At 49.8% G+C, this 25959-nt stretch overlaps 1 protein-coding gene across 1 annotated transcript in view; it reads left to right on the top strand.

The window, feature by feature from the left end:
• Nucleotides 1-625: 625 nt before the first annotated feature.
• The window catches only part of TTLL8 (tubulin tyrosine ligase like 8), a 41646-nt gene continuing 16312 nt past the window's right edge, over nucleotides 626-25959 (top strand). Inside the window, exons 1-9 of the mRNA XM_049694630.1 lie at nucleotides 626-1109; nucleotides 1383-1481; nucleotides 8932-9023; nucleotides 12460-12598; nucleotides 13247-13320; nucleotides 15173-15301; nucleotides 16160-16274; nucleotides 17817-17942; nucleotides 25167-25353. Coding sequence (XP_049550587.1) covers nucleotides 719-1109; nucleotides 1383-1481; nucleotides 8932-9023; nucleotides 12460-12598; nucleotides 13247-13320; nucleotides 15173-15301; nucleotides 16160-16274; nucleotides 17817-17942; nucleotides 25167-25353 — 1352 coding nt within the window. The 5' untranslated portion in view covers nucleotides 626-718. The remainder of the gene's footprint in view (nucleotides 1110-1382; nucleotides 1482-8931; nucleotides 9024-12459; nucleotides 12599-13246; nucleotides 13321-15172; nucleotides 15302-16159; nucleotides 16275-17816; nucleotides 17943-25166; nucleotides 25354-25959) is intronic.

Genomic DNA, 25959 nt, shown 5'->3' with positions numbered 1-25959 from the left:
TGAGAGGTAAAGCATAGGAGGGGGACGGGGGCGAGGGCCACCTTTTAATTTATTCATGATTTATGTTGCCCTGAGCCAGTCTGCAGTGGGATCTGGTGGAGACGGGAAAGGCACTGGGGCCCACCCAGGGGAATGCCCACCACCCCTCATTGAGTGGGCGCAGAACCTCACTTTCGGGTTATCTTGGGTAGTTAGATGCAAAATAAAGATTTTTAAACCAAATAAAGACGACATGTAGATTTGGGAAAGTTACCAGGAGGAAAGGCACTGATGGGTGGGCGGGTCTTTCCTACTCACCCCTCCCTCCGCAAAGATGCTGGACCAGAGACGCAGGATATCTGGGTGGGCTGGGACACTGGCCGATGCTGGGAACCCCCGGGGCGGCGGGTCAGGCCCCACAAGTGACCCTGGGGACACCAGAGCACACTCCCTGGTGGGCTGGGGGCGTTCTGCTGGGGGACATTGGATGTTAGGTGCAGAGGGAGGCCCGAGGTGTGGACCAGAAAGAGGCCCGAGGGTCCCAGGACACAGCCTGCCCTGGACAGCCCGGCTGGTTCCGCAGGGGCGGGGGCCCGGGTGTGGCCCTCGGGTCTTTATGACCTGGGGGGCTCTGACTGCCAGGGCGGGTCTGTGTGACTCTGACACCCGGAGCAGGGCGGGACCGCGTGATCCCAGGCGGGGCGCGCGCCACTCGCTGGCCCTCCTCCCCGCGGACACCATGCCCGGCCCCCGGCGCCCCGGCCCCCGCGCGGGCCGTGGCCGCGCCTCGGACTGCAGCCCCTGCCGGGGGCCCCGCCTGGATGCCCCCGACCGCGGCCTGTGGGACCCCACGGCCCCCGCGCGCTGTCGTCCCCGGAGCCGCACTCTGAGCCGTCCCCGGAGCCGCACTCTGAGCCACTCCCACAGCCGCTCCCGCCGCCCCCTGCCGCCCGCGCGCCCGCGCAACCCCACGCCCCGCTCCGGCCGCCGCCGAGCCGCGCTCCCCGGGCCCCGCTGCCGGTGCCCCGGTGCTGCTGCACAATGCGCCGCGCGGCCCGGGCCCGTCACCCCGGGCAACCGAAGGACGCGGGACGGCGCGACGCGGGGCGAGGGCACGGGCCCCCTCCCGGGTGAGCACGGGGCCAACCGCCCTCCGCCCCTCCGCCCCTCCGCCCCTGGGATTCTAGACCACCCCCGCGGAGTCCCGGACCTACCCTTCCTTCGGAGCTCCTGACCGCCCCCTACTCCAGACCTGCCCAGCCCTACACCTCTGGACCCCGCCTTCGGCCCCCCCACCCCGACCCTAGCCTGCGCCCCCCAACCCCAGACTTCCCCCTCCACCTCCGCCCTGCTCTTGCCCCTCTGAGTTCCCTGCTTCTATCAGCACTGATACCCCCTTGCAGGGGTCCAGGCAGTGGAAGGGAGGAAAGCTGAGGTGCCCGAGGCCGAGGCCGGAATGGAACCGTCTGCGTCATCGGAAGCGGAGCGGAGAGGAGAATCTAGTCAGTATTGTCCTGAGCCCGCCGCCCTGGGTTTCCTGAAAGGGACCGCCAAGCTCAGGCTCGGGGAGGGGGCATCCGTCTGTTCTGTTGATCTGTCTGCCCGTCCTTATTCCGAAGTGCCTGCTTTAATTCCAGGAGCCTCGTAATGTCTTAATATTTATCTGACTTTGTTCTTCAAGATGCGCTCAGGTTTTCTTGGACTTTTGCATTTTTAGAATCGATTGTTAATATAAGCCCCCCCCCCAACACACACACACACACACACACACACACACACACACACACACACACACACACACGAGTCCTGCTGGAATTTTGTGATTCCATTGAATGTGTAGATCAATTGGGGTGAGAATTAACATCTTAATATCCAGACTTCTGACCATGAACATTAGCTCTTTCATTCTTGTCAGTAAGGTTCCCACTTTTAGTTACAGGTGTGCAAGACCTTTTGTTAGAATCACTCCCAGCTTAATACTGCTGTAGGTGGTATTTTTGAGTTTCATTTTCTAATTGTCTCTAGTGTATAGAAATACAGTTGAATTCATTTTCCTGGCTTGGAAATAGAAATAATTAGATTTATTACATACACAATTTATTACATACACAATCATCACCTGCAGATCTTTTCAGTCTTAATACCTCTTATTTCCTTTTCTTGCATTATTGCATGGGCTAGCACTTTTGAGTATAATGTTGAATAGATATGATATAGTGGACATCTTTTTTTGTTTCCACACAGGAGGAAAGTGCTCAGTGTTTCACCATGAAATATGATGTATAAGTTTTTTTAAATGTTTTAAACATGATTTTTTTTCACATTTCTTTGACTGTCAAGTTTTCTTTGGCAAATTTATCTAAAATATTGAATTTTCATTTTAGAACCTATTTTATAGTTATAATACAGAGGCCCTAAACTGATCCAGGTTCACCAGGATACCTTTCTCTAAGCCCTAGTGGTTAATATTTTCCCTATAAAATGTACAAGTATCTTTTAATTAAGTTGTCATTCACAAAAATTATAAATTAAACACCTATAAATTCTTGTTGCTATAAGTTTTAAAGGAAGTTCCCTTTATTCCTAGTTTACTGAGAGTTTTAAAACAAGTAGTTATTACATTTTATCATATGTTTTCTTCTGCATATTTTTTCCTTTAGTCTATCAAATGATTACATTATGGATTTTCAAATATTAAACAAACTTTGTATCCCTAAAACAAATACCACATGGTCAAGTGTACTGTTTTATATGTCACTGGATTTGATTTACAAATATTTTAAGATTTTTGTGTCTATTTTTATAAGCAAGATTGGCTTGTAATATTTCTTTCTTTTAAAAAGGTCCTTGTCAGATTTTGGTGTTAAATGTATGACCTCATAAAAAAAACTTGAAAAAGAAAAAAAAAGAAAGGGTTGAAAAGGCTTTTCTACTTTCCTCTTTAGTGAAAGGGTTTATATGGGGGGTTTTGGGTTTTTTTTTTTTCTTCTGAAATATTTGGACAGATTGACCTCTAATGCCATCTAGGCCTGGCTTCATTGTGGGAAACATTTTAAATATGGAGTTAATTTGTTTAACAGAAATAGGCCCATCTGGATTTTCTATTTCTTTTATGTCACTTTTGATAAGCAGTGTCGTTTAAGGAAAATGCCCATTTCATATGAATTGCCAAATTATTGACATGTGGATGTTCATAATATCTTTTTTATTGAAGTATAGTTGATTTACTATATTTATATTTATATTTACATTTCAGGTATACAGCAAAGTGATTCAGCTATATATATATATATATATATATGCTTTTTCAGATTCTTTTCCATTATAGGTTATTACAAGATATTATTCCCTATGCTATACAGCAGGTCCTTGTTGTGTATTTATTTTGTAGAGAGTAGTGTGTATCTGTTAATCCCAAACTCCTAATTTATTCCTCCCCTCCCACCTTTCTCCTTTGGTAACCGTAAGTTTGTTTTCTATATCTGTGAATCTATTTCTGTTTTGTAAGTAAGTTCATTTGTATCATTTTTTAAGATTCCACATATAAGTGATATCAAATGATATTTGTCTTTCTCTATCTGACTTACTTCACTTAATATGATAATCTCTAGGTCCATCCATGTTGCTGCAAATGGCATTATTTCATTCTTTTTTGTGGCTGAGTAATATTTCATTGTATATGTATATATATATGTATACCACATCTTCTTTATTCATTCATCTGTTGATGGACATTTAGGTCGCTTCCATGTCTTGGCTACTGTAAATAGTGCTGCTGTGAACATGGGGGTGCATGTATCTTTTCAAATTAGAGTTTTCGTCTTTTCCAGCTATACACCCAGGAGTGGGATTGCTAGATCATATGATAACCCTATTTTTAGTTTTTTAAGCAACCTTCATTCTGTTCTCCATAGTGGCTACACCAATTTACATTCCCACCAACAGTGTAGGAGGGTTCCCTTTCCCCACACCCTTTCCAGCATTTATAATTTGTAGACTTTTTGATGGTGGCCATTCTGACTGGTGTGAGGTGATACCTCATTGTAGTTTTGATTTGCATTTTTCTAGTAATTAGTGATATTGATCATCTTTTCATGTGCCTATTGCCATTTGTATGTCTTCTTTGGAGAAATGTCTGTTTAGGTCTTCTAAATCCCATTTTTTGATTGGGTTTGTTTGCTTGATACTGAGCTGTTTATATATTTTGGAAATTAATCCCTTGTCAGTTGCATCATTTGCAAATTTGTTCTTCCAGTCCATAGGTTGTCTTTTCATTTTGTTTATGGTTTCCTTTGCTGTGCAAAAGCTTTTAAGTTAAATTAGGCCCCATTTGTTTATTTTTGCTTTTATTTTCATTGCTTTAGGAGATGGATCAAAAAAATATTGCTGCAATTTATGTCAAAGAGTGTTCTCCCTATGTTTTCCTCTAGGAGTTTTATCCAGTCTTACATTTAGGTCTTTAATCCATTTTGAGTTTATTTTTGTATAAGGTGTTAGAGAATGTTCTAATTTCATTCTTTTACCTGTAGCTGTCCAGTTTTCCGAGCACCACTTATTGAAGAGGCTGTCTTTTCTCCATTGTATGTCCTTGCCTCATAGATTAATTGACCATAAGTACATGGGTTTATTTCTGGGCTCTCTATCTATTGATCTATATTTCTGTTTTTGTGCCAGTACCATACTGTTCTGATTACTGTAGCTTTGTAGTATAGTCTGAAGTCAGGGCGTGTGTACCGCCAGCTCCATTCTTCTTTCTCAAGATTGTTTTGGCTATTCAGGGTCTTTTGTGTTTCCATACAAATTTAAAAATTATTTGTTCTAGTTTTGTGAAAAATGCCATTGGTAATTTGGTAGGGATTGAATTGAATCTATATGTTGCTTTGGCTAGTGCGGTCATTTTAATATATTGATTCTTCCAATCCAAGAACACGGTATATCTTTTCATCTGTTTGTGTCATCTTCAATTTCTTTCATCAGCATCTTATAGTTTTTGGACTACAGGTTTTTTTGCCTCTTAGGTAGGTTTATCCCTAGGTATTTTATTCTTTTCAATGCAATGATAAATGGGATTGTTTTCTTAATTTCTCTTTCTGATCTTTTGTTGTTAGTATATAGAAATGCAACAGATTTCTGTATATTAATTTTGTATCCTACAACTTTGTACTGAATTCACTGATGAGCTCTAGTAGTTTTCTGGTGGCATGTTTAGGATTGTCTATGTGTAGTATCATGTTGTCTGCAAACAGTGACAGTTTTACTTCTTCCTTTCCAATTCGGTTCCTTTTATTTCTTTCTCTTCTCTGATTGCTGTGGCTAGGACTTCCAAAATTATGTTGAATAAAAGTGGTGAGAGTGGGCATCCTTGTCTTGTTCCTGATCTTAGAGGTAATGCTTTTCACCACTGAGTATGATGTTAGCTGTGGGTTTGTCATATATGGACTTTATTATGTTGAGGTAGGTTCCCTCTAAGCCTGCTTTCTGGGGAGTTTTCATCATAAATGATGTTGAATTTTGTCAAAAGCCTTTCCTTCATCTATTGAGATGACCATGTGGTTTTTATTCTTCAGTTTGTTAATGTGGTGTATCATGTTGACTGATTTGTAGATATTGAAAAATCCTTGCATCCCTGGGATAAATCCCACTTGATCATGGTGTCATGGTGTATGATCCTTTTAATGTATTGTTGGATTCAGTTTTCTGGTATTTTGTTGAGGATAATTGCATCTATGTTCAGCAGTGATATTGGCCTATAATTTTCTTTTTTTGTGATATCTTTGTCTGGTTTTGGTATCAGGGTGATAGTGGTCTCATAGAATGAGTTTGTAAGTGTTTCTTCCTTTGCAGTTTTTTGGAATAGTTTCAGAAGGATAGGTGTTAACTCTTCTCTAAATGTTTGGTAGAATTTACCTGTGCTGCCATCTGATCCTGGACTTTTGCTGGTTGGGAGTTTTAAAACTACTAATTCAATTTCAATACTGGTAATTGGTCTGTTCATATTTTCTGTTTCTTCCTGGTTCAGTCTTGGGAGAGTGTACCTTTCTAAGAATTTGTCCATTTCTTCTAGGTTGTCCACTGTATTGGCGTAGAGTTGCTTGCAGTAGTCTCTTATGATCCTTTATATTTCTGTGGTGTGGGTTGTAACTTCTCCTTTTTCATTTCAGATTTTATTGATTTGGGCCCTCTTCCTTTTCTTCTTGATGAGTGTAGCTAAAGATTTATCAATTTTGTTTACCTTTTCAAAGAACCAGCTTTTAGTTTCATTGATCTTTTCCATTGTTTTTTTTAGTCTCTATTTCATTTATTTCTGCTCTGATCTTTATGATTTCTTTCCTTCTACTAACTTTGGGTTTGTTCTTCTTTTTCTAGTTGCTTTAGGTGTAAGATTAGGTTGTTTGTTCTCCTTTTTCTAGTTGCTTTAGGTGTGAGATTAGGTTGTTTATTTGAGATTTTTCCTGTGTCCTGAGGTAGGCTTGTATCGCTACAACTTCCATCTTAGAACTGCTTTTGCTATTATGTCTGACAGAGTTTGGATTGTTGTGTTTCCATTTTTATTTGTCTCCAGATATGTTTTAATTTCCTCTTTGATTTCTTCAGTCACTCATTGGTTGTTTAGTAGCATATTGTTTACCCTCCACCTGTTTGTGTTTTTTGCAGTTTTTTTTCTTGTAGTTGATTTCTAGTCTTATAGTGTTGTGGTCAGTCTATTTAGAGGTTTATCAATTTGAAAAAAAATGTTTCAAAGATCCAACTTTTGGTTTTGCTAATTTTCTCTATAGTACATTTGTGGGTTTTCTTAAAAAAATTATTTATTTTTAATTTTGGCTGTGTGGGGTCTTCATTGCTGCACACAGGCTTCCTCTAGTTGCAGAGAGCGGGGGCTACTCTTCGTTGCGGTGCACGGGCTTCTCATTGCAGTGGCTTCTCTTGTTGTGGAGCACAAGCTCTAGGTGCAGGCTCAGTAGTTGTGGCACACAGGCTCAGTAGTTTTGGCGCACGGGCTTAGTTGCTTCACAGCATGTGGGATCTTCCCGGACCAGAGATCGAACCCGTGTCCCCTGTGCTGGCAGGCAGATTCTTAACCACTGTGCCACCAGGCAAGTCCCCCAAAAAACATTTTATTAATATCTCCTCTGGTAATATCTGGTACTGATGATTTGTTTGGGTTTGAATTTGCTGGTAGTTTTCTGGTGATTTCTTTGGGTTTGACTTTGAGGTGATCTTTCTAATATCTGAGATGGACGCTTCACTGACTGTCCTTAGCCTTTATTATTTTCCACTATTTGCATCTGCAGCTAAAAATCGCTTTATAAACAGAACCTAGCTACAGGATTCGATACTTGGTATTTTAACTCTCATTTAGTTAAGAAACATGCATTACTCTTTATCCCGATCTCCTCTTTGACGCGCGTTATTCAGAAGCACGTTTGTGAAATGTGTGTTAATCTCCTGTTGTTACTTTGTCTTCTGATTAAACTCCCTGACTTCACGGCTCTGTGATCAGGAGACATGATCTATGTGGCTACTGTCCCTTTGAAATTGGTTAAGAATATCTCCGTGGTCAATTTTAATAAATGTTCCCTGTGTCCTGGAATGGGCAGGATGGCGGCCACTGAGCGAGGTGTTCTGTGTGCGTGTGAGGTGAGGGGTGGACAGTCACATTCAATCCTCACCCTCACTGACCTTTGTGGTTGTGTCAGTGACCGAGGGCAGTGCCTGTGCCTATCTGCAGCTGAGGCTACTGTGTCCTCCTGGTGGTCCTGCCAGCCCTGCTCTGGTTTGTAACTGACTGTCCAGAACTCCCCACATGTGGAAGCCCTCAGATGCACCTTGGTGTCTGCTTTGTCAGTTGAATGTATTGTATTTTTTTTCCCCGAGTCTAGGGTTTGCCTTCTCGTTTTCTTAGCCGAGAAGAACATTTCAATTTTGATAAAGTCTGATTTGCCCATTTTAGCTTCGATGGTCAGTGCTTTTGTGGAGCATCTCGGACTTGCTGCCTAGCCCGAGGCTCTGAGAGCCCCTCCCGGCTCCTGTGCACGCTTTCACACTTGCGCCTGTGACCCACGTCCAGTTACCGTGTGTCCCCAGGTGGGGCTAGGGCTCCCCTCTCCATGTGGACAGGCCGCTGCTGCAGCCCCACCCCCGCTCAGGGCCTCGGTGCTCTCCCTTGCCTGAATCAGTTGGCTCCGAGGGTGTGGGTCTCTGGGGTCCACGGGGTGGAGGGAGCTGCAGGTGGAGCAGGTGGGTGGGTGGCCAGGGTGTCACTGCCTGCCTGCCCACCTGGGATGCTCTTTGGACGTCCAGGGACCATGGGTCCAGGAGGCGTCGGGAGGTCGGATGGTCTGCCGGGGTGTGTACATTGCAGGAGCATCTGCCCCGTGGAATTCAAGCCACCATCTGGGATGAGATGGCCCAGGGTGGACGGGGAGGTGAAGCACAGATGTCTGCGGTCCAGGCCTGGGCCTGGCCACAGTTAGGGCATGGGGAGAGAGAAGGGGTGGCAGTGAGGGAGGGACAGTGGGGCTCAGGGGAGCAGGGACTGGCCGGCTGAGTGTCCAGTGCTGGCAGAGACCTGGACGCGGGGAGTGACCACGGGATTGGCCTGTGCACGTGTGACCTCGGTCCGAGCTTGTCTGTGGTGGAGCCAGGAGACGCGCTGTGGAGAGAGGAGAGACGAGAGGTGGAGGAGGGAGTGGGCAGGTGCAGGGATGAGGGGTTTCATTGTAACGTCTATGTGGACGCTGCTACGCTTGCTGTGTGCTGATGGGAGTCTGCTGGTCAGGGTCCAGAGAGGACCCCAGAGGGGCTGGTGGCCGGAAGGCTGGCCCAGGCAGAGGCTGAGGGCTGGCCGAGTGCTGTGGGGGGCTGGACGTGGGGATTAGGCTGGTGTCTCCTGAGTCCGAATGTCACTTGTTCGCTCTTCCCTTTGCCTTGATGTCTGTTTCTCTTTTGTAGAATTAAAACGAGGAATTTCCCAAGACTTGATTTCTTCCCCCAAATTAGACAAATACAAAATAGCAAGACAATTAACGGACAAGGCAATCAAGGTAAATGCTCTTTGGGGCTCGGGGGGAGGGGTACTTTTAAGAACAGAAATTTGTTTTGGAATTTGGAGAGTGAGTTCGTGCCTCTGACGCCCCCCCGCCCATGGGAGGCGGCCCCGCAGTCCTGGCCCCCGCGTGGAGGCTTCTGCCAGTTACTTTATGTTTCAGCTGTACTTTTGAAATAGGTAATGCTTTCAAAATTCAAAAAACGCAGACACATACACGGTAAAAATCTCTCCTGCAGCCACGCAGTCGTGTGACTGCAGCTGTGGACACACATCCCAGACAAGGGACAGACTCCCAGTGCCTCACAGACCCCCTCCCATCCACTCCCCCCGCCCCAGGCTCCCGGGTGACACGGTGAGGACACTTGCATGTGAGAGGGGTTTGTGCCCAGGAGAGGAACTCTGGGGCTCGAGTGGGGCAGCTGGCATACCCACCCACTTCCTCAAGGGGGAGGCCTACCTTTCAGCAGAATGGGAGAATTTGGGGGAGATAAAGAAGGACAAGCGTTCTTCAAATGGGGGCAGGTGGCTCCACGGCTACCACTCTGAGAATGTGATCCTCTGTCCTTATCACGCGTTTGCGTTGCTCAGGCCGGGACAGTGGGGAAGCACTGACAAAGCCAACACACATTAACATGTGGAAATGTGCTCATTCCCTTAACTTTCTTCTGAAGCACAGCACACACATGCGAGTGTACAGATCATAAGTGCACAGCTCAGGCTGTGATGGGCTGGATGTACCTGGAGAGAGAAGCACAGCACAGGTGACGTGTGTAATCAGCATGAACCCCTGCAGACATGACAGCACCTCTGCCCCCTTGGAAGCTGCCTCCCGCCCTAGTTATTCCCAAATCCTGGCAACCACGGATGTGCCCTTTGTGCTTCCTACCACTGTCCTTTCTGGGACTTCATATAAGTAGAATTTAATCTTCAGATTTTCTTCTGAGACCTTAAAACATATAAACATTCAGGGCTACAAACATCCCACTAAGTACTGCTTTAGCTGCATTTCAAAAGATTTCATTTTGTAGTGTTTTTGATGAGATTCAGTTCAAAGTATTTTATAATTCATATTATTGCTTTTCATTGACTGTGTGTTACTTAAAACTATGGTTCTTAATTTCTGAACTGGTGGCTCTTTTTCTAGTTATTTTGATATTGATTTCTAGTTTGATTGCCTGTGGTTGAGGATGTAATGGGTACAATGTTATTCCATTGAAATGTGTTCAGACCTGCTTTATACCTAGCATTTTGTTAATTTATATAAAAGTTGATGTAGAGTGCTATATTCGCAGCCATCAGGGTAGAGGTTGTTATTTGCGTTGTTGAAGTCTTCTAGCCTTATTGAAATTTTTTTCTCTGTGTTCTCTAATTTACTGGGAGAAGCATGTTAAATATCCTGTTGTAATTGGGGATTTGTCTACCTTGTGTTTCTGCCAGTTTTTGCTCTATATAATTTATAGCCATCTTAATGGGTGCAAATGTATCTTTCTGGTGAATTGAACGTTTGCTTTAAATTATGGGATGATTTTCTTTACTTTAGTGATGTTTCTTTGTCCCAGAGGCTATTCTGTCTCATATATAGATCCTTTTATTTTTTATCTATCTGTAGGGTTGTGCTTCTGATTTTCTCCTGTAAACAACATAGATTTAGATTAAAAAAAGATATAGTCTGGCACTCCTTACCTTTTAACTGGAGCCTTTTGTGTATTTATCTATATTAAACACTGGTATATTCCCATCATGTTGCATTCATCTGGCTTGCACTGTCTGTTCAGTTTTCCTCTCCTTTCATGCCTCCTTGTGGACTGATTACTTTTTATTATTCCATTTTCCCTCTCTTATGTTAGAAATCTTGTACTCTTTTTTGTCCTTTTGTAGTTCCCTTATGTATTGTACTGTGCTGACTTATTAAAGTTAATCAGATTTTCTGAAGTCATTCAGTTCGACTCCAGTTAAGGAGAGGATTGGACACAGCTGGGAGGTCTTGCTGGAGCTGCAGGGCACTGACATTCCTGCTGTTGTCATACTCCCTGCCCGCCTCTCCTCACAGTGGCCCCTGTCGTGGTGCACGGCCCTGTCGAGGGTGAGGCCAGGCTTTGGACTGAGGTTCTGATTAGAAGGGGGCTTGGAGGTCTTTCATGTGGGCGCTGGGACTTGAGTTCTCAGCGTCTGGCCACAAGCCCACACGTTCTTGGCATGTGTTCCCAGTCTTCCCGCTGGGACCTGTGTTAGCTACCAATGCTGCTTGACAAATCACCATGAATTTAGCCGCTTAAACACACCACGTATTATCTCCTGTGGGTCAGGGGTCCAGGCTGGGTCCTCTGCTCAGTGTCTGTCAAGGGTGAAATGAAGCATCAGCCAGATGGGGTCTCATCTGAAGGCTCAACAGGGGAAGGACCTGCTTCCAAGCTTCCTCAGCTTGTTGGCAGAATTAATTTCCTTGTGGCACCTTCTTCAAAGCCAGCAGTGGAGAGAGACAGTCTCTGCTGTTTTCAATCTCTGACTTGAGAGAATCCTGGACCCTCTTTTAAGCAGCACACCTGATTAGGTCAGGCCCACCCAGGATAATCTGTCTTTCAAATTCAGAGTCTTATTAGGGACCCTAGTGAGTTTGAGCCGCCTCCCCCTGCTGCCCTGGCCTCCCCTCTTGCTCTCACAAGCTAATGAGGCCCTAAGCTCATGAGGCCCTAAGCTCACTGCTGACCATACCCCTGTTCCCTGACCCTGCCCTGCAGCTGCTGCCCTCTGACCCCGTCCAACGGATGTGTCCAGGCTATGTCCTCAGCAGCATGGGCCCTGGGGCTCCAGCATGACCATCACTCTCCTGCCCTCTGTCCCTCATCTGGGAAGGCAGAGGATGCAAGCTACCAACTCCCTGCCTGGCCCCTGGCAGCTGGCCTCATTCCCACAGTGATGGGCAGAGCCCCCAGCTCCCCTGGTGCTGGCCCTGGGCAGTTCGCACTGCCCCTCCAGCCATTGGTGGGCATTTGTTCCCCCTCTCCTCTCAAACCTCGAGCAGCTCCCCCACCCCAGGCATGAGGGGCGGTCACCTTTGCAGAGAAAAGAAAGCCGCAGAGCACAGGCCCTCGGGCCCTGTCCTGCATCCCACCTTTCAGACCTGGAGCTGCCCTGAGCTGGAGTCTGAGCCTCAGGAAGCATGGAGGTCCTGGCTGTGCTGTGCCTCCTGGCCTCCACGTTTGGGGCAGCAGGCACACACACGGCGGAGTGGGCCTGCCCGGGGGCTGCCCGGGGCTGCCCGGCCCCAACCCGTCGGCCGTCCCAACGCTCCTGGGGGATTTTCTCGGAGCAGAACACAGGTGTCTTCCCGCCGGTGCAGCCTGTGTCATCCTGAGAGTAGACTCCTCTTGCGGAGACAAAATTAACTCGTTTTCAATTCTTTAATTTCAAATACACTCTTGCAATTCAAGGAAAAGAAGATCTTCTCCATCTACGGACACTCCCCGGTGATCCGGGCCTCCCTGCGGAGGAAGGGCTGGGTGGAGAAGAGGTTCCACTTTCTGCCCAAGGTCGTTCCGAGTGTCAAAGACGAAGGGGAAGGAGCGCCAGGTAGAGTATTGGAGGTGTCTTGTGTTTCGGTGTGAGAGGTTTGTGTGTATGTCACGAGGACCCAGACGTGAGTCGATTCTGCGGGTCCTGTGCTGTGGCCTCGCCCTTGGGGAAGGAGTCACCTCCCGGCCCCCGCCCCAGGCGTCCGGGCACTGGCGAGCCCTTTCAAACCCTGGTACTGGTCACTTCTTGGTGTCCCACCGTCCATGCCCAGACCTCCTCCTGTGTCTGGATGGTGTTCATCGTCCTTTAGCGGCCTGGCCCTGACTGTCCCTCCTCTGCCCCATGCTTGGCCCCCAGCAGTGCCCGCTGCACCCAGCCCCTGGTCACGGGTCCTCCCTGACCCCACCTGTGCCTGCCCCCTGCTCGGCACAAAGTCTTCATCCTCTTGGCTCCAGGGTCTGTGCTGGGCCCTGTCCCACACGGTGCTTGAGACCCAGCTCACAGCCCTGCCCACGTCCCGGGTCCCCGACCCTGGCACGGCCCCTGGCGGGGGTGCCACGCGGTGGACACCCGAGCCTGACTCGACCCTGCTCCTTTCGGGACCCACGGGGGCACCTGCTCCGCACTGGGCCCTGTCGTGGGCCCGGCTGTGGTCACGCCTTCCGGCCATGATGCACTGACATCTCCTGTGTGTTGTGTTTGCAGAAAACAAACATGCTGAAGGCAAAGAAAGTCAAGAAGTGGCTTTGAGGAAAACAGATGACATCCACGATGTGATGGTAGGTCCCGTGGGCTCTGGAGGGGTCTCGGCTGACGTTTACCTGCCTTTGTGCCGTGTCCTGGGGGGGGAGATGTGGCAAAGCCACGGTCACGCCCGGCCTTGAGGACATGCGCGCGAGTGCATGCGTGTGCACGTGTGTGCGTCCGTGTGCCCCGTGTTTCTGAGTGTCCACGTGTGTGCCTCCACGTGTGGGCAGGCAAGCTGGGCCTGTGGTCTGTGGAAACCCTGTGGGACAGGATCAGAACAGCCCCCAGGCGGCGACGGTGGCGGTGGAGTCTGCTGGACGCAGCGCCTGCCTGCGGGGCGGGGCAGCTGCCACAGGGCCCAGCTCCCGGGCCTCGATGCTACCTGGTGGCAGGTCAGCCATCAGGGATGGGCTTTGCAGAGCTGTGCTGCCCCGGGAGGGCTCTGCTGGCCGATAACAGAGGGTCACTGCGACTCAAGGGGAGGGAAGAAAGTTAAAACAAGACCAAACAGCGTCCACCGCGAGCAAGCGTGACGCGTTGACCGCACTGAAGAGCTCCTGTCCCTCATGTGACCCCGTGAACAGAATGAAAAGACGAGCCGCTCAGGGAGGTACTTGCAGGGCTTACGAGTTAAAAGATCTGGTACTCAGAACATGTGACGCGCTCACAGGTCAGGAGCAGATGACGATCCAATAGAAACGGGCAAAGCCCCGACAGGCCGGGGAGCCCATCACTGCAAGTTCCCAGAGCGGATTCCTTTCTGTGAAAGTCGACTGTGAGGCTGGGGGGCCATCCGCGGATAGGGGGCGTGGGCAGTCGGCGGGGGTGGGTGCAGGGGGCCGGGCCTGCGCAGGAGCGTCAGCTCTGGACCGAAGGCCGTTTCTCACCCCAGGCGCCCGGGGGGCCACCAAGCTGCTGTCTGTGCTTCCGTGTACGACGGTTCATCACACAGTGTGACAAATGACACTTACACGGGAAGGTGGCAGCAGGAGCTGTACATGTCACTCTGGGAGCGGGAACGAGGACCAAGGGCTCGAGCCCAGCGTTCAGGGAGCTGGGTGGGTGCGTTTTGGAAGTGGCGTTGGCGGCCTGGGCCCCAGCAGCCCCCTCCCTGCACCCCCCAGCAACAGTGCTGTTGTCGGGTGGGGGGAGCCAGTCCTGCCGGAACACAGGGGTCAAGGTCGATTGACCTGAGTCACGGGGGGCTTAGGTGGTCCTGATATGCTGTCTGCAGACAGTGACCACAAAGGGTGTCCGGGTCATCTCTAGGGTAGGATTTTGGAGAATCTTTCCCTTTCCTAGTATCTCTTTGTATGGTTAGAAATTTTGACCAAAAACATGCCATTTTTGTAAACACAAAAGTGCAGACACCGAGGACACCCCAGTCACCCACCCGTTTCTTGTCCCGGGCGCCCGGGTGGCCACCAAGCCTCTGTCTAAACTTCCGTGTACGACGGTTCCTCACACACTGTGACAAATGACAGCTGCTCTCATGGGCCCCTGCATTCTGAAGGTGCGGAGGCAGCGGAGGAGCCTGTGTCCCGGCGGCCAGGGACGGGGACTCTCCCAGGTCCACACGTGGTGTGTCCCTGCGGCCAGCATGGGCACCCATGGGGGGCGCAGCTCAGACCTCACTCGGGGCCCCTGCAGCCCAGACCCCGAAGCCCCCCACCCCTGTGCCATCGGAAGCCCTGTGTGGTAGCTGCTCCCACGTGAGCCCGCAGCAGACCCTCGAGGAACGTGCGAGGCCGCAGTCAGGATGGGAGTCACGGAAATCACACGCCGCTTCTCACCTAAACCCCGGTTCCTTTAGTCTTGGCGTGTCCCATTGTCAGAGACATGAGCCTTGGGTGCTGGGTGTGGATGAAGGTTTTTTCTTGCCAGTCCAGGTTGGTAAAAAATGAAACACCATACTTCCTCTGGACAATCAAAAGGGACATCATTGACTATCACAGCCTGAGCTGCGACCAGATGCTGAATCACTACGGGAAGACGGCGTCCTTCACCACCAAGGTGAGTGGGAGGGCTGGGGGCGCAGGCGGGGCAGCACCCCGCCTCCTGAAATGCCAGCACCTCCGGAGCCGGGCGCGCCACTCGGGGACCGGTTCCCTGGGGGCGCCTCTCCAGGACTGGAGTCTCCTGCTGGCCTGGCCCGGCAGCAGAGTCCAGAGCCGCTCCGTGCTGCTGCCCTCAGACCGCCCCCCAGAGCCCCTGTGCCCCTCGCCCTGTGTCCCTGGGCGGCCCCAAGCGCACAGGCCAAGCCCAAGACAGGGCAGGTGACGGCTGACACCGCAGCCCGACCCAGGCTCTGGGCCCTGGAGGGGCTCCGGATCCCAGGGGGGCCGGGCCACCCTCACCTGCGCTGTGACTTCCAACTGCAGGGGGCATTGCCACACGGGCACTTCCTGCCCTCTCCCCCCTTTCAGCCGCCAGCCCGTCCAGGCAGCCGTTCCCCATTTACCCTGAGGGCTGAGGCTAGGGGCGGGGCCAGCCCGGGAGGGACAGGCCTGTGTGTACCACCTGGGAGCGATTGGGTAAAGGGGCTTCCCTGGCAACAAGGGCACCGTCCCCTAAACCCTCAAGGGTGACAGAGGAGCAGGGATGAAGTGCACGGCTGCCCCCGGGGCTCCCTGTAGGGCTCCGGCCTCCCCCCCACATCCTTGCCAGGCCTTGGGCCGCTGGTGTCCTTCCGGGTGTGGGCGATGCGGACGGCCCAGTGGGGCCGGGCGGCTGGGGAGGGGCGGCTGCAGGAGGTGCCCTCCCGGGAGCCCACTGGAGCCAGTGCTGCCCAGCCAGGCCCGTGGGCACTAAGAGTGGTCCAAGCTGGCCTGGCGCGTGGCCGGCGGGCCTGACGTGCCGCTGTCTCTGGAGATCGGGCTGTGCGTGAGCCTGCGGAGCCTGCCGTGGTACGTCCAGGCCAACCCCGACTCCTTCTTCCCACGCTGCTACGGCCTCTGCACCGAGAGCGAGAAGCGAGAGTTCCTGGGTGAGTGGCTGGCGGCCCGGCCGAGGCGCCTGGCATTGAGCGTTGGGCCCGGCCCACCTTCCTGCAGGAGGGGCCGCAGGGCTGGGGGTGGGGGTGGGGTGATGGCGGAGGGCCCGGTCCCATCCCAGCACCTGGGACCTCAGCTCTGTTTCACGTGGTAGGAGCCAGTCTAGAAACTTCCATGGGCAGCGTCTGCAAGGCAGGAGGCCAAGTGTCAGCAGCTTGGTTCTGACGGGGCTTCTGGGAGAGGCCGGCATGGGGGTGGTGCTGGGCCTGGGTCTGGGTGCCTGGGGCACACGGGGACAACGGCCTCTGGGCTGGGGACAAAGGCTGGTGCCTGGTTCGATCTGCCTGGAGGCACAGGAGAGAGAAGGAGAAGGGCAGGGCAGGCAGGGAGGGGGTCGTTCGGGGGGGACCCGTGTTTCCTGAGCGCCCGTCTGGGGGGCTGTAGAGAGCGGCATCTGCCCAGCACCCCTGCCCTGTGCCCTGACCCCAGGCCGGGGCTCCCAGGAGCCAATGGCCGGCTGCAGGACAAGGCAGGGGCGGGGCGGGGGCAGAGGTGAGAAGCGCAGCGGGGGCAGGGCCGTGAGCAGGGGCCTCGCAAGATGGGGCGCCGGGCGGAGACCCAGAGGAGAGGGGGGCTGAGGGCGGCTGGCTGGGGAGCTCCAGGCCAGCCCTGCAGCAGGCAGTGTGCCCGCACGTCCTCGGGCAGAGGGCTGGTGATGTCAGGAGCATGTGTTCTGATGGACGGAGGGGGGTGGGTGAGGGGCCGCGTGGGGGGCTCAGGTTCTGGGTGTTTCCAGGGCAGCAGTAGTGCCAGGCCGGTGGATGCCGGGTAGGGTGGCCTCAGCTGAGGTGGGGAAGGAGCAGGTTTGGGAGAGAAGTTGCTGGAATATCCAGCTACTTGGGGTGGGGAGCAGCCTCGCCTCCCAGGCCCCTCACGGAGGTGAGCCTCCCCTGGCCGCTGCCCCTGGCATGTGACAGGCGCTCAGAGGCAGCCTGGCTCCAAGCCTGGGTCTGGGGGACCCTGAGCTGCCTCTGTGCTGGTGGATACAGCAGGGCCCCCAGCCACCCGCAGTTAGAGCGGTGGGAGCCAACGTGTCCAGGAAGGTCTGGAGGGGCTCGTGTGATGGGGAGGGTCCCGGTGCTGTCAGCAGGGGGCTCTTCTAGAAGGATCCCTCTGTGCAGGGCTGAGGACACGGGGGCGGGGAGAGGTGGTGACGGTGCCCACAGACCGTGGCCCTGGGGGTGCAGGAGAGGGGCAGGAAACGGGGTGGGTGGATTCTGCCTCTGGGCTGTAGGCAGGGTGGATGCGCAGCTGGGGCGGAGGTCCTGGGGTGGATGAGAGTCCCCTCCGCAGAGGAGGGAGCATGAGTGTGGAGGTGGAGGGTGTGGACGGTGGGGGAGCGCCCGGCCCCCGGAGGGCTCTGAGGCAGGAGTGAGGCCCCCGCACGCAGTGGGATGCCGGGCTGGGAATGGCTGGCGCTGGCTGAGTTCCCGTCCCCAGCGCAGGCACAGGGGTGAGGCTTGGTGTCCTTTCAGACGACTTCCGGCGCACGGTGGCCTCCAGCATCCTCAAGTGGGTGGTCAGCCACCAGAACTGCAGCAGGAGCACACCCAAGGGCTGGAAGGAAGAGGCCGGTGACAGTGGCCCCAGCAACAAGCGAGGTGTGTGCCGCCTCGGCGTGGCCAAGGCCATGGCACCACGGGAGGACAGTGACGGGAGGGGCCGTGGAGCTGTGCATCCAGGGTGGGGCTGCAGCTCTGCCCGATCCCCAGTCTCTTCCAGCAGAATGCCATGGGAATGGCGCTCCTGGGTCATGTAGGGAGTCGTGGGCCACTGTGGGTTTAGGCCTACAAGACCCAGATAAGTCCTTTTTGTTGTTATTCACTTTCACAGAACAGTTTTAGGTCCACAGTGAAGTTGAGTAGGAGGTACAGGTGTCCCGTGTACCCTCTGCCCTTTCCTCCCCTGTGTCAACATCCTCCTCCAGATGGTCCATTTGTTATAAGTGATGAACCTACACTGACACGTCATCATCACCCAGACCCCACAGTTTACATCAGGGTTCCCTCTTGTTTTGGACAAATGTATAATGACATGTATCCACCGATATAGTATCTTTCAGAGTAGTTTCACTGCCCTGAAGATCCTCTGTGGTCGGCCTGTTCATTCCTCCTGCCCCTCTGTGTTCAGCCTGTTCATTCCTCCTGCCCCTCTTGTGGTCAGCCTGTTCATTCCTCCTGCCCCTCTTGTGGTCAGCCTGTTCATTCCTCCTGCCCCCCAACATCTTATCTTTTTGTTGTCACCACAGCTTTGCCTTTTCCAAAATGTCATGCAGTTGGAATCATACAGTGTATATGACTCAGACAGGCTTCTTTCACTTACTAATGTGCATTTAAGGTCCCTCCTTAAATCCCTCCTTAAGTCATGCCTTGATAGCTCATTTCTCTTTAGCACTGACTAACATTCCACTGTCTGGATGGAACAGAGTTTGTTCATCCTGTCACCTGTTGAAGGACATCTTGGGTGCTTTCGAGTCTTGGCAGTTATGATTAAAGCTGCATACAGGCTTTTGTGCAGCTGTAAGTTTTCAACTCACTTGGTAAATACCAAGGATCACGACTGCTGGATAATATGGCAAGAGTATGTTTAGTTTGGTAACAAACTGCCAAGCTTGTTCCAAAGTGGTTGCTACACCGTTTTGTGCTCCCGCCAGCAATGATGAGAGTTCCTGTTGCTCCACATCCTGGTGAGCATTTGGTGATGTCAGAGCTCTGGATCTTGGCTGTTCTAGTAGGTGTGTAGTGGTGTCTCACTGTAGTTTTAATTTGCGTTCCCCGGACAATATATGACGTTAAACATCTTTTAATATACTTATTTGCCATCTGTATATATTCTTTGGTGAGGAGTCTGTTCAGCTTCCCTCCAGTTTTAAATTGGGGTGTTTGTTTTATTGTTGAGTTTTAAGGGCTCTTTGCATATTTTGGGTACCAGTACTTTAGTGTATGTGTCTTTTGGAAATATTTTCTCCAAATTTACAGCTTGTTTTCTAATTCTGTTGATGATATCTTCCACAGAGCAGAAGTTTTACATTTCAGTGAAGTCCCACTTATCAATTATTTTTTTCACGGATTGTGCCTTTGGTGTTGTATCTAAAAAGTCGTCGTCATACCCAAGTTCATCTTGGTTTTCTCCTATGTTATCTTCTAGGGGTCTTATAGCTTTGTGTTTCAACTTAGGTCTATGATCCATGTTCTGTTAATTTCTATGAAGGGTGTAAGGTCTGTATCTAGATTCTTTTTTTTTTTTTGGCCTGCACATATCCATTTGTTCCAGCACCATTTGTTTGAAAAGACTGTCTTTGCTCCATTGTATTGCCTTTGTGCCTTAGTCAAAGATCAGTTGACTGTATTTGTGTGGGTCTGTTTCTGGGCTCTCTAGTCCACTGATCTATTTGTCTCTTTTTCACCAATACCACACTATCTTGATTACTGTAGATTTATTGTAAAGCTCAAATTTAGATGGTGTCAATCTTCCAACTTTGTTCTTCTCCTTCAACATTGCGTTGGCTATTCTGGATTTTTTTGCCTCTCCATATAAACTTTAGAATCATTTGGTCAATATCCACAAAATAACTTGCTGGGATTTTGATTGGGATTGCTTTGAATCTATAGATCAAGTTGGGAAGAACTGACATCTTGACAATGAATTTTTTCTATTCCTGACCATAGAATCTCTCTCCATTAATTTGTTCTTCTTTGATTTAAGTAATCAGAGTTTTGTACTTTTCCTCATATAGATCTTGTACATATTTTGTTAGATTTAATTATGTATTTATTTCATATTTGGAGTGCTAATGTAATGGTATTTTGTTTTTAATTTCAAATTCCAATTATTAATTGCTGGTGTATAGGAAAGTGATTGACCATAACCACTTACTAGTTCCAGAAGTTTTTTTGTTGTTAATTCTTTTAGATTTTCTACCTAGACAATCATGTCATCTCTGAATAAAAACAGTTTTATTTCTTCTTTCCCAATTTGTTTACTTTTAATTTTCTTGTCTTATTGCATTAGCTAGGATTTCCGGTATGATGTTGAAAAGGAGTGTTGAGAAAGGACATCCTTGCTTTGCTCCTGATTTTAGTAGGAAAGATTCTAGTTTCTCACCATTAAGTATAATGTTAGCTGTAGGTTTTTTGTAGATATTCTTTATCAAGTTGAGGATATTCAACTTGATGTTCTATTCCTAGTTTTTTGTTTGTTTGTTTGTTTGTTTGGTGGTACGCAGGCCTCTCACTGTTGTGGCCTCTCCCGTTGCAGAGCACAGGCTCCGGACATGCAGGCCCAGCGGCCATGGCTCACGGGCCCAGCCGCTCCGTGGCATGTGGGATCCTCCCGGACCAGGGCACGAACCCATGTCCCCTGCATCGGCAGGCGGACTCTCAACCACTGTGCCACCAGGGAAGCCCCTCTATTCGTAGTTTGTTGAGAGTTTTTATCATAAGTGGGTGTTGAATATTATCAAGTGCTTTTTTTGCATCTATTGATATGATCATGTAATATTTCTTCTTTAGCCTGTTGGTATGATGGATTACATGAACTGATTCTTGAATGCTGAACCAGTTTTGCATACCTGGGATAAATGTGACTTGGTCATGGTGTATAATTCTTTTTATAAATTGTTAGATTTAATTTGCAAATATTTTGTTGAGGATTTTTGCAAATATGTTCATGAGAGATTTTGGTCAACAGTTTTCTTTTCTTGTGATACCATTGTCTAGTTTTGGTATTAGGGTAATGCTGGCCACAGAGAATGAGTTACAAAGTACTCCCTCTGCTTCTATCATCTGAAAGAGATTGTAGAGAATTGGTATACATTTTTCCTTAAATGTTTGGTAGAATTCACCTGTGAATCCATCTAGGACTGGTGCCTTCTGTTTTGGAAAGTTATTAACCATTGATTCGATTTTTTTAATAGGTATAGGACAATTCAGATTGTCTATTTCTTCTTCTTTGAGCTTTCGCAGATTGTATATTTCAAAGAATCAGTCCATTTCACCTAGATTATAAAATTCGTCGGCATAAAGTTGTTCATAGTATTCCTTTATTATCCTTTTAATGTCCATGAGATCTGTAGTGATGTCACCTCTTAGTTTTATGATATTAGTAATTTATGTCATCCATCCTTTTTTGTTTTTAGTTAACCTGACTAAAGGCTTATTAATTTTATTGATGTGTTCAAAGAACCAGCTTTTGGTTTCACTTATTTTCTCTATTGATTTCCCGTTTTCAATTTCATTGATTTCTGGTCTAAGTTTGTGTTTTTTTCTAATTTATTTATTTTATTTATTTATTTTTGGCTGTGTTTGGTCTTCATTGCTGTGCGTGGGCTTTCTCTAGTTGCAGTGAGTGGGGGTTACTCTTCGTTGTGGTGCACAGGCTTCTCACTGCAGTGGCTTCTCTTGTTGTGGAGCAGGGGCTCTAAGCATGCGAGCTTCAGTAGTTGTGGCACGTGGGCTCAATAGTTGTGGCTCGCGGGCTCTAGAGCACAGGTTCAGTAGTTGCGGCACATGGACTTAGTTGCTCCGTGGCATATGGGATCTTCCCGGACCAGGGATTGAACCCATGTCCCCTGCATTGGCAGGCGGATTCTCAACCACTGTGCCACCAGGGAAGTCCCTGGTCTAAGTTTTATTATTTATTTTCTTCTTTTTGAGTTTGATTTGTTCTTCTTTTTCTGGCTTCCTAAGATAACAGCTTAGATAGTTAGTTTCAGATCTTTCTTCATTTCTAATATATGCATTCAGTGCTATAAATTCCCCTCTAAGCACTGCTTTCATTGCATCCCACAAATTTTGATGAATTGTATTTTTATTTTCATTCAGTTCTAAATATTTAAAATTTTTCTTGGGATTCTTCTCATTGACTCATGTGTTATCAGATGTATGTTGTTTAGTCTCCACATACTTGAGGAGTTTTCCAGCTATCTGTATCTTCTGATTTCTAGTTTAATCCATTGTGGTCTGAGAGCATATATTTTATGATTTCTATTCTTTTACATTTGTTAAGGTGTGTTTTATGGCCCCAAAGTGGCCTATTTTGGGAACTGTTCCAAATGAGCTTGAGAAGAATGTGTATTCTGCTGTTGTTGGATGACGTACTGTATAGATGTCCATTATATCCAGTTGGTTGACGGTGCTATTGAGTTCACCTACGTCCTTATGGATTTTCTGCCTGCTGGATCTATCCATTTCTGAGAGAGGGGTGTTGAAGTCTCCAACTCTAATAGAGCTCATCTATTTCTCCCTGAAGTTCTATCAGTTTGTGCCTCATGTATTTTGATGCTCTGTTGTTAGGCACGTACATGTTAAGTGTTGCTATGTCTTCTTGGTGTATTGACCCCTTCATCATCATGTAACATTCTTTTCATCCCTGATAGTTTTCCTTGCTCTGAAGTCTGTTCTGTCTGAAATTAATATAGATACTCCTGCTTTCCTTTATTAGTGTTAGCAGGGTATATTTCTCTCCATCCCTTTGCTTTTAATCTATATGTGTCTTCATTTACAGTGGAATTCTTGTTGAAAACACAGTTGGGTCTTATTGTTTGATCACTGTATAATCTCTTTTAATTGATACATTTAATCGTTGACATTTAAAGTGATTATTGATATGGTTGGAGTAACAGCTACCATATTTATTACTGTTTTCTATTCGTTGCCCTTGTCCTTTGTTCCTATTGTTTTCTACTCTTTTTCTGCCTCTTGTGGTTTTAATTGAGCATTTTGTATGATTTCATTTTCTTTCCCTTCCTAGCATAGCAGATATACATAGATATATATAAATTTTTTTAGTGGTTGTCCTATAGTTTGCAATATACATTTACAATGAATCAAACTGCATTTTCAAGTAACATTGACCACTTTACAGTAATGGGAATATTTTATAACAAAATATTCCTAATTCCTCCCTCCTGTGCCCTGTATCTTTGCTGTCATTTATTTCACTTATCCATAAGCTATAATCTGGATATATTTTTTCTATTTTTATTTTTAATAATAATTATTAAATTATTATGTTCTGTCAGATCAATTAAGGATTAAAAAAGTAAAGTTTTAATTTTCCCTTCATTTATTCCTTCTCTAATGCTCTTCCTTTCTTTATGTGGATCTGAGTTTCTGATTTATGCCATTTTTTTCTCTCCTAAGGATTTCTTTCTTTTAACATTTCTTGCAAGCCAAGTCTGCTGGCAAAAAATCCCCTCTTTTTTTTTTTTTTTTGTCCGATACAGTGCTTTGTAGTCCTGTGATCAGGTCTCAGTCTTTGCTGAGCCTGTGCCCTTGGACTGTGACCTTCACCACCGCTTCTCCTTTTTCCCCCTTTGGTGGGATAGGATGGCTAGAGGCGGCGGAGCTGGGTATTTTCCTGCCCCAGCGTTGATTAGGCCCTGATCAGACCCTGGCAGGTCACACTCTGGTGACTATTTCTCCTGAGGGCAGCCTTGTTAGGAACAGAGTGTTCCTTTCCTCCTCTCCCGTCAGAAACACAAGGGGATTTTCCTCCAATACTCACTGTGACCCCCAGGTCAGACTCTTGGAGGTAAAACTGACAAAAGTACGGGGCCCCCAAAGATGAGCCCTGGGGTTTCTAAGTCTCAGGATTGTCCACGCTGAGCCTCCAGCAGCTCGTCCATCGCAGCAGGTGGGTTTCCTTCCCTGGCGCCGGCTCCCAACTCGTCCATTGCAGCAGGTGGGTTTCCTTCCCTGGCGCTGGCTCCCACACAGGTTTCTGCTCTGGTGACTCTCTGTACCTGCCCATCCGTCTCGCCAGTTTGGGGCAGGCTTTTGCCCTGTGACCTCAGTTCTCGGATAGATCTAAGAACAGCTGGTGATTTTCCGGTCTGTTCAGGTTTTCACCTGCTGTTGGGGTGGAGTGGCAGCTTCCAGGCTCCTTACATGCTGGACACCAGAAGTGAATTTTCACTTTAAAATGGCTATTTTTATATTTTGTGAAGTTCACCTCAGCACATTTAAGAAATGCATGTTGTAATCTCCGCAGCAACCGCAAAGCTCGAGCACTTTCTCCCAGGTCCGTGCTCGCTGGCGGCCGCTGGGTCCATCAGGGCTGCCGTCTCAGTGGCTGTGCCTGGGGCTTGTGCAGGTGTCTCCGTACACCTTCCAAGCAGCCTTGTTCTGCAGGCTCCTGCCCCGTAGCCCCACGACAGGGTTCAGCTCTCACCCCATCTCCGCATCCAGCCTGGGGACCGCTGGCTTTGTGTGGGGGGCAGGCCGCCACGTGAGGGGGGGGCCAGGTGCATGAGGTCTGCCTTCACCTGGGCGGGGGCCTCCCTGTGTTCAGTGCTCCCCAGACCAACAGCGATCTTGACTCACAGGCTCCAGAAGGAGAGGGTGCTGTGTGAGAGGTCGGATGCTCAGAGCCACAAAGCCCACACATGCTGGGGCTCTGAGAAGTGCTAGACGTACAGGGAGGTGCTCCCCCAGCCTCCCACAGGGCTGGCAGGCATCACTGCAGGGCTGTCCACGAATACCTGTTCTTTTCTCACTGAGGACCAAGTGTGTGCTCAGAAGCAGAGGTTTTGTGGAGAGCTCATCAGAAGTGCTGTTTCATTCCCACCCGAGGGGCTGAGAGTCTAGTCGGAGGGTGCGGCGGGGAGGGGGCACGGTGCAGTGGGGGGCAGCTTCGGGAGGGGAAAGGTTACCTGCCCAGGCCCAGGTGTGGTGTCCAGGGCGGCTACCCAGAGAAGCGAGAGCCCTCACCGTGAGACCCTGAGGCACAGACAGGTGGGGTGGCCTTTGTCTGTGCCCCCAGTGGTGCCACTGCATGGGGGCGGGTGGTGGCCCAGGCCCCACGTGCTTGTCCTTGGGTTTCAGTTCCTGAGAGCACAGGATCGAGGCTCACAGGCCTCTCAGGGCAGCTGGTGGACGTCGCGTGCAGGGCGTGCGAGGCCTACCTGGGGCGGCTGGAGCACGAGGACATCGACCTCTTTGAAGACGCCGCCAAGGACCTCACAGAGGACGAGTGGAAGGACCTGACCCAGCAGTACTACAGGCTCATTCAGTAAGAAGCCTGGTCGGTGCCCTCTGGGGCCTGCCCGCTGCTCGCGTTATCCAGGGGACGCCGGGTGGGCTTTAGGGGTTGTCTGGGGACGTTGGCCCCTGGGACGTCTGGGGCACCTGTCTGGGAGTTGGGGTGCCTTTTGGGGTGCCTGCCCAGACCCTTGTTGGCTGATAAGAGGATGACACGGCCGGGCGAGCCTGTGGCACCTTGCGCACCCTGCGTGTCCTTTGCATCATCTGGGGCCGCAGCCGCCCTGGGCGTCCCCTTCGCGGCCAGGCTGCCAGGCTGGCTCTGGGTGGTCGGGACCGGCAGGGCCGTTGCTCGGCCCAGGCCTCCTGACTCCGCGACCTTCAATTGCCCCCCACTACCCGGGGGCCCTCTGCGGAGGGCTGCGACCTCTCACAGTGGCCGACAGCGAGACGCTGGGGCAGAGGCGGGCCAGCACCCGCGGCGGGAGCAGCTGTCCGCCGAGGGAACATGGCAGCAAAGCTGGAGCCCTCGTTTCGGAGGGTCTGCCTGCGGTGCACACGCACCATCCCGGGGTCGTTTCTGTTGTTTTACTCCTTTCCTTCTTTGGATCAAATACTTTCTTCTTTACTGGATGTA

Source organism: Orcinus orca, chromosome 11, assembly GCF_937001465.1.
Source record: "Orcinus orca chromosome 11, mOrcOrc1.1, whole genome shotgun sequence".
Taxonomy (NCBI): domain Eukaryota; kingdom Metazoa; phylum Chordata; class Mammalia; order Artiodactyla; family Delphinidae; genus Orcinus; species Orcinus orca.
Note: the sequence above shows the minus strand (reverse complement) of the source record. Positions and strands in the feature narration are given on the sequence as shown.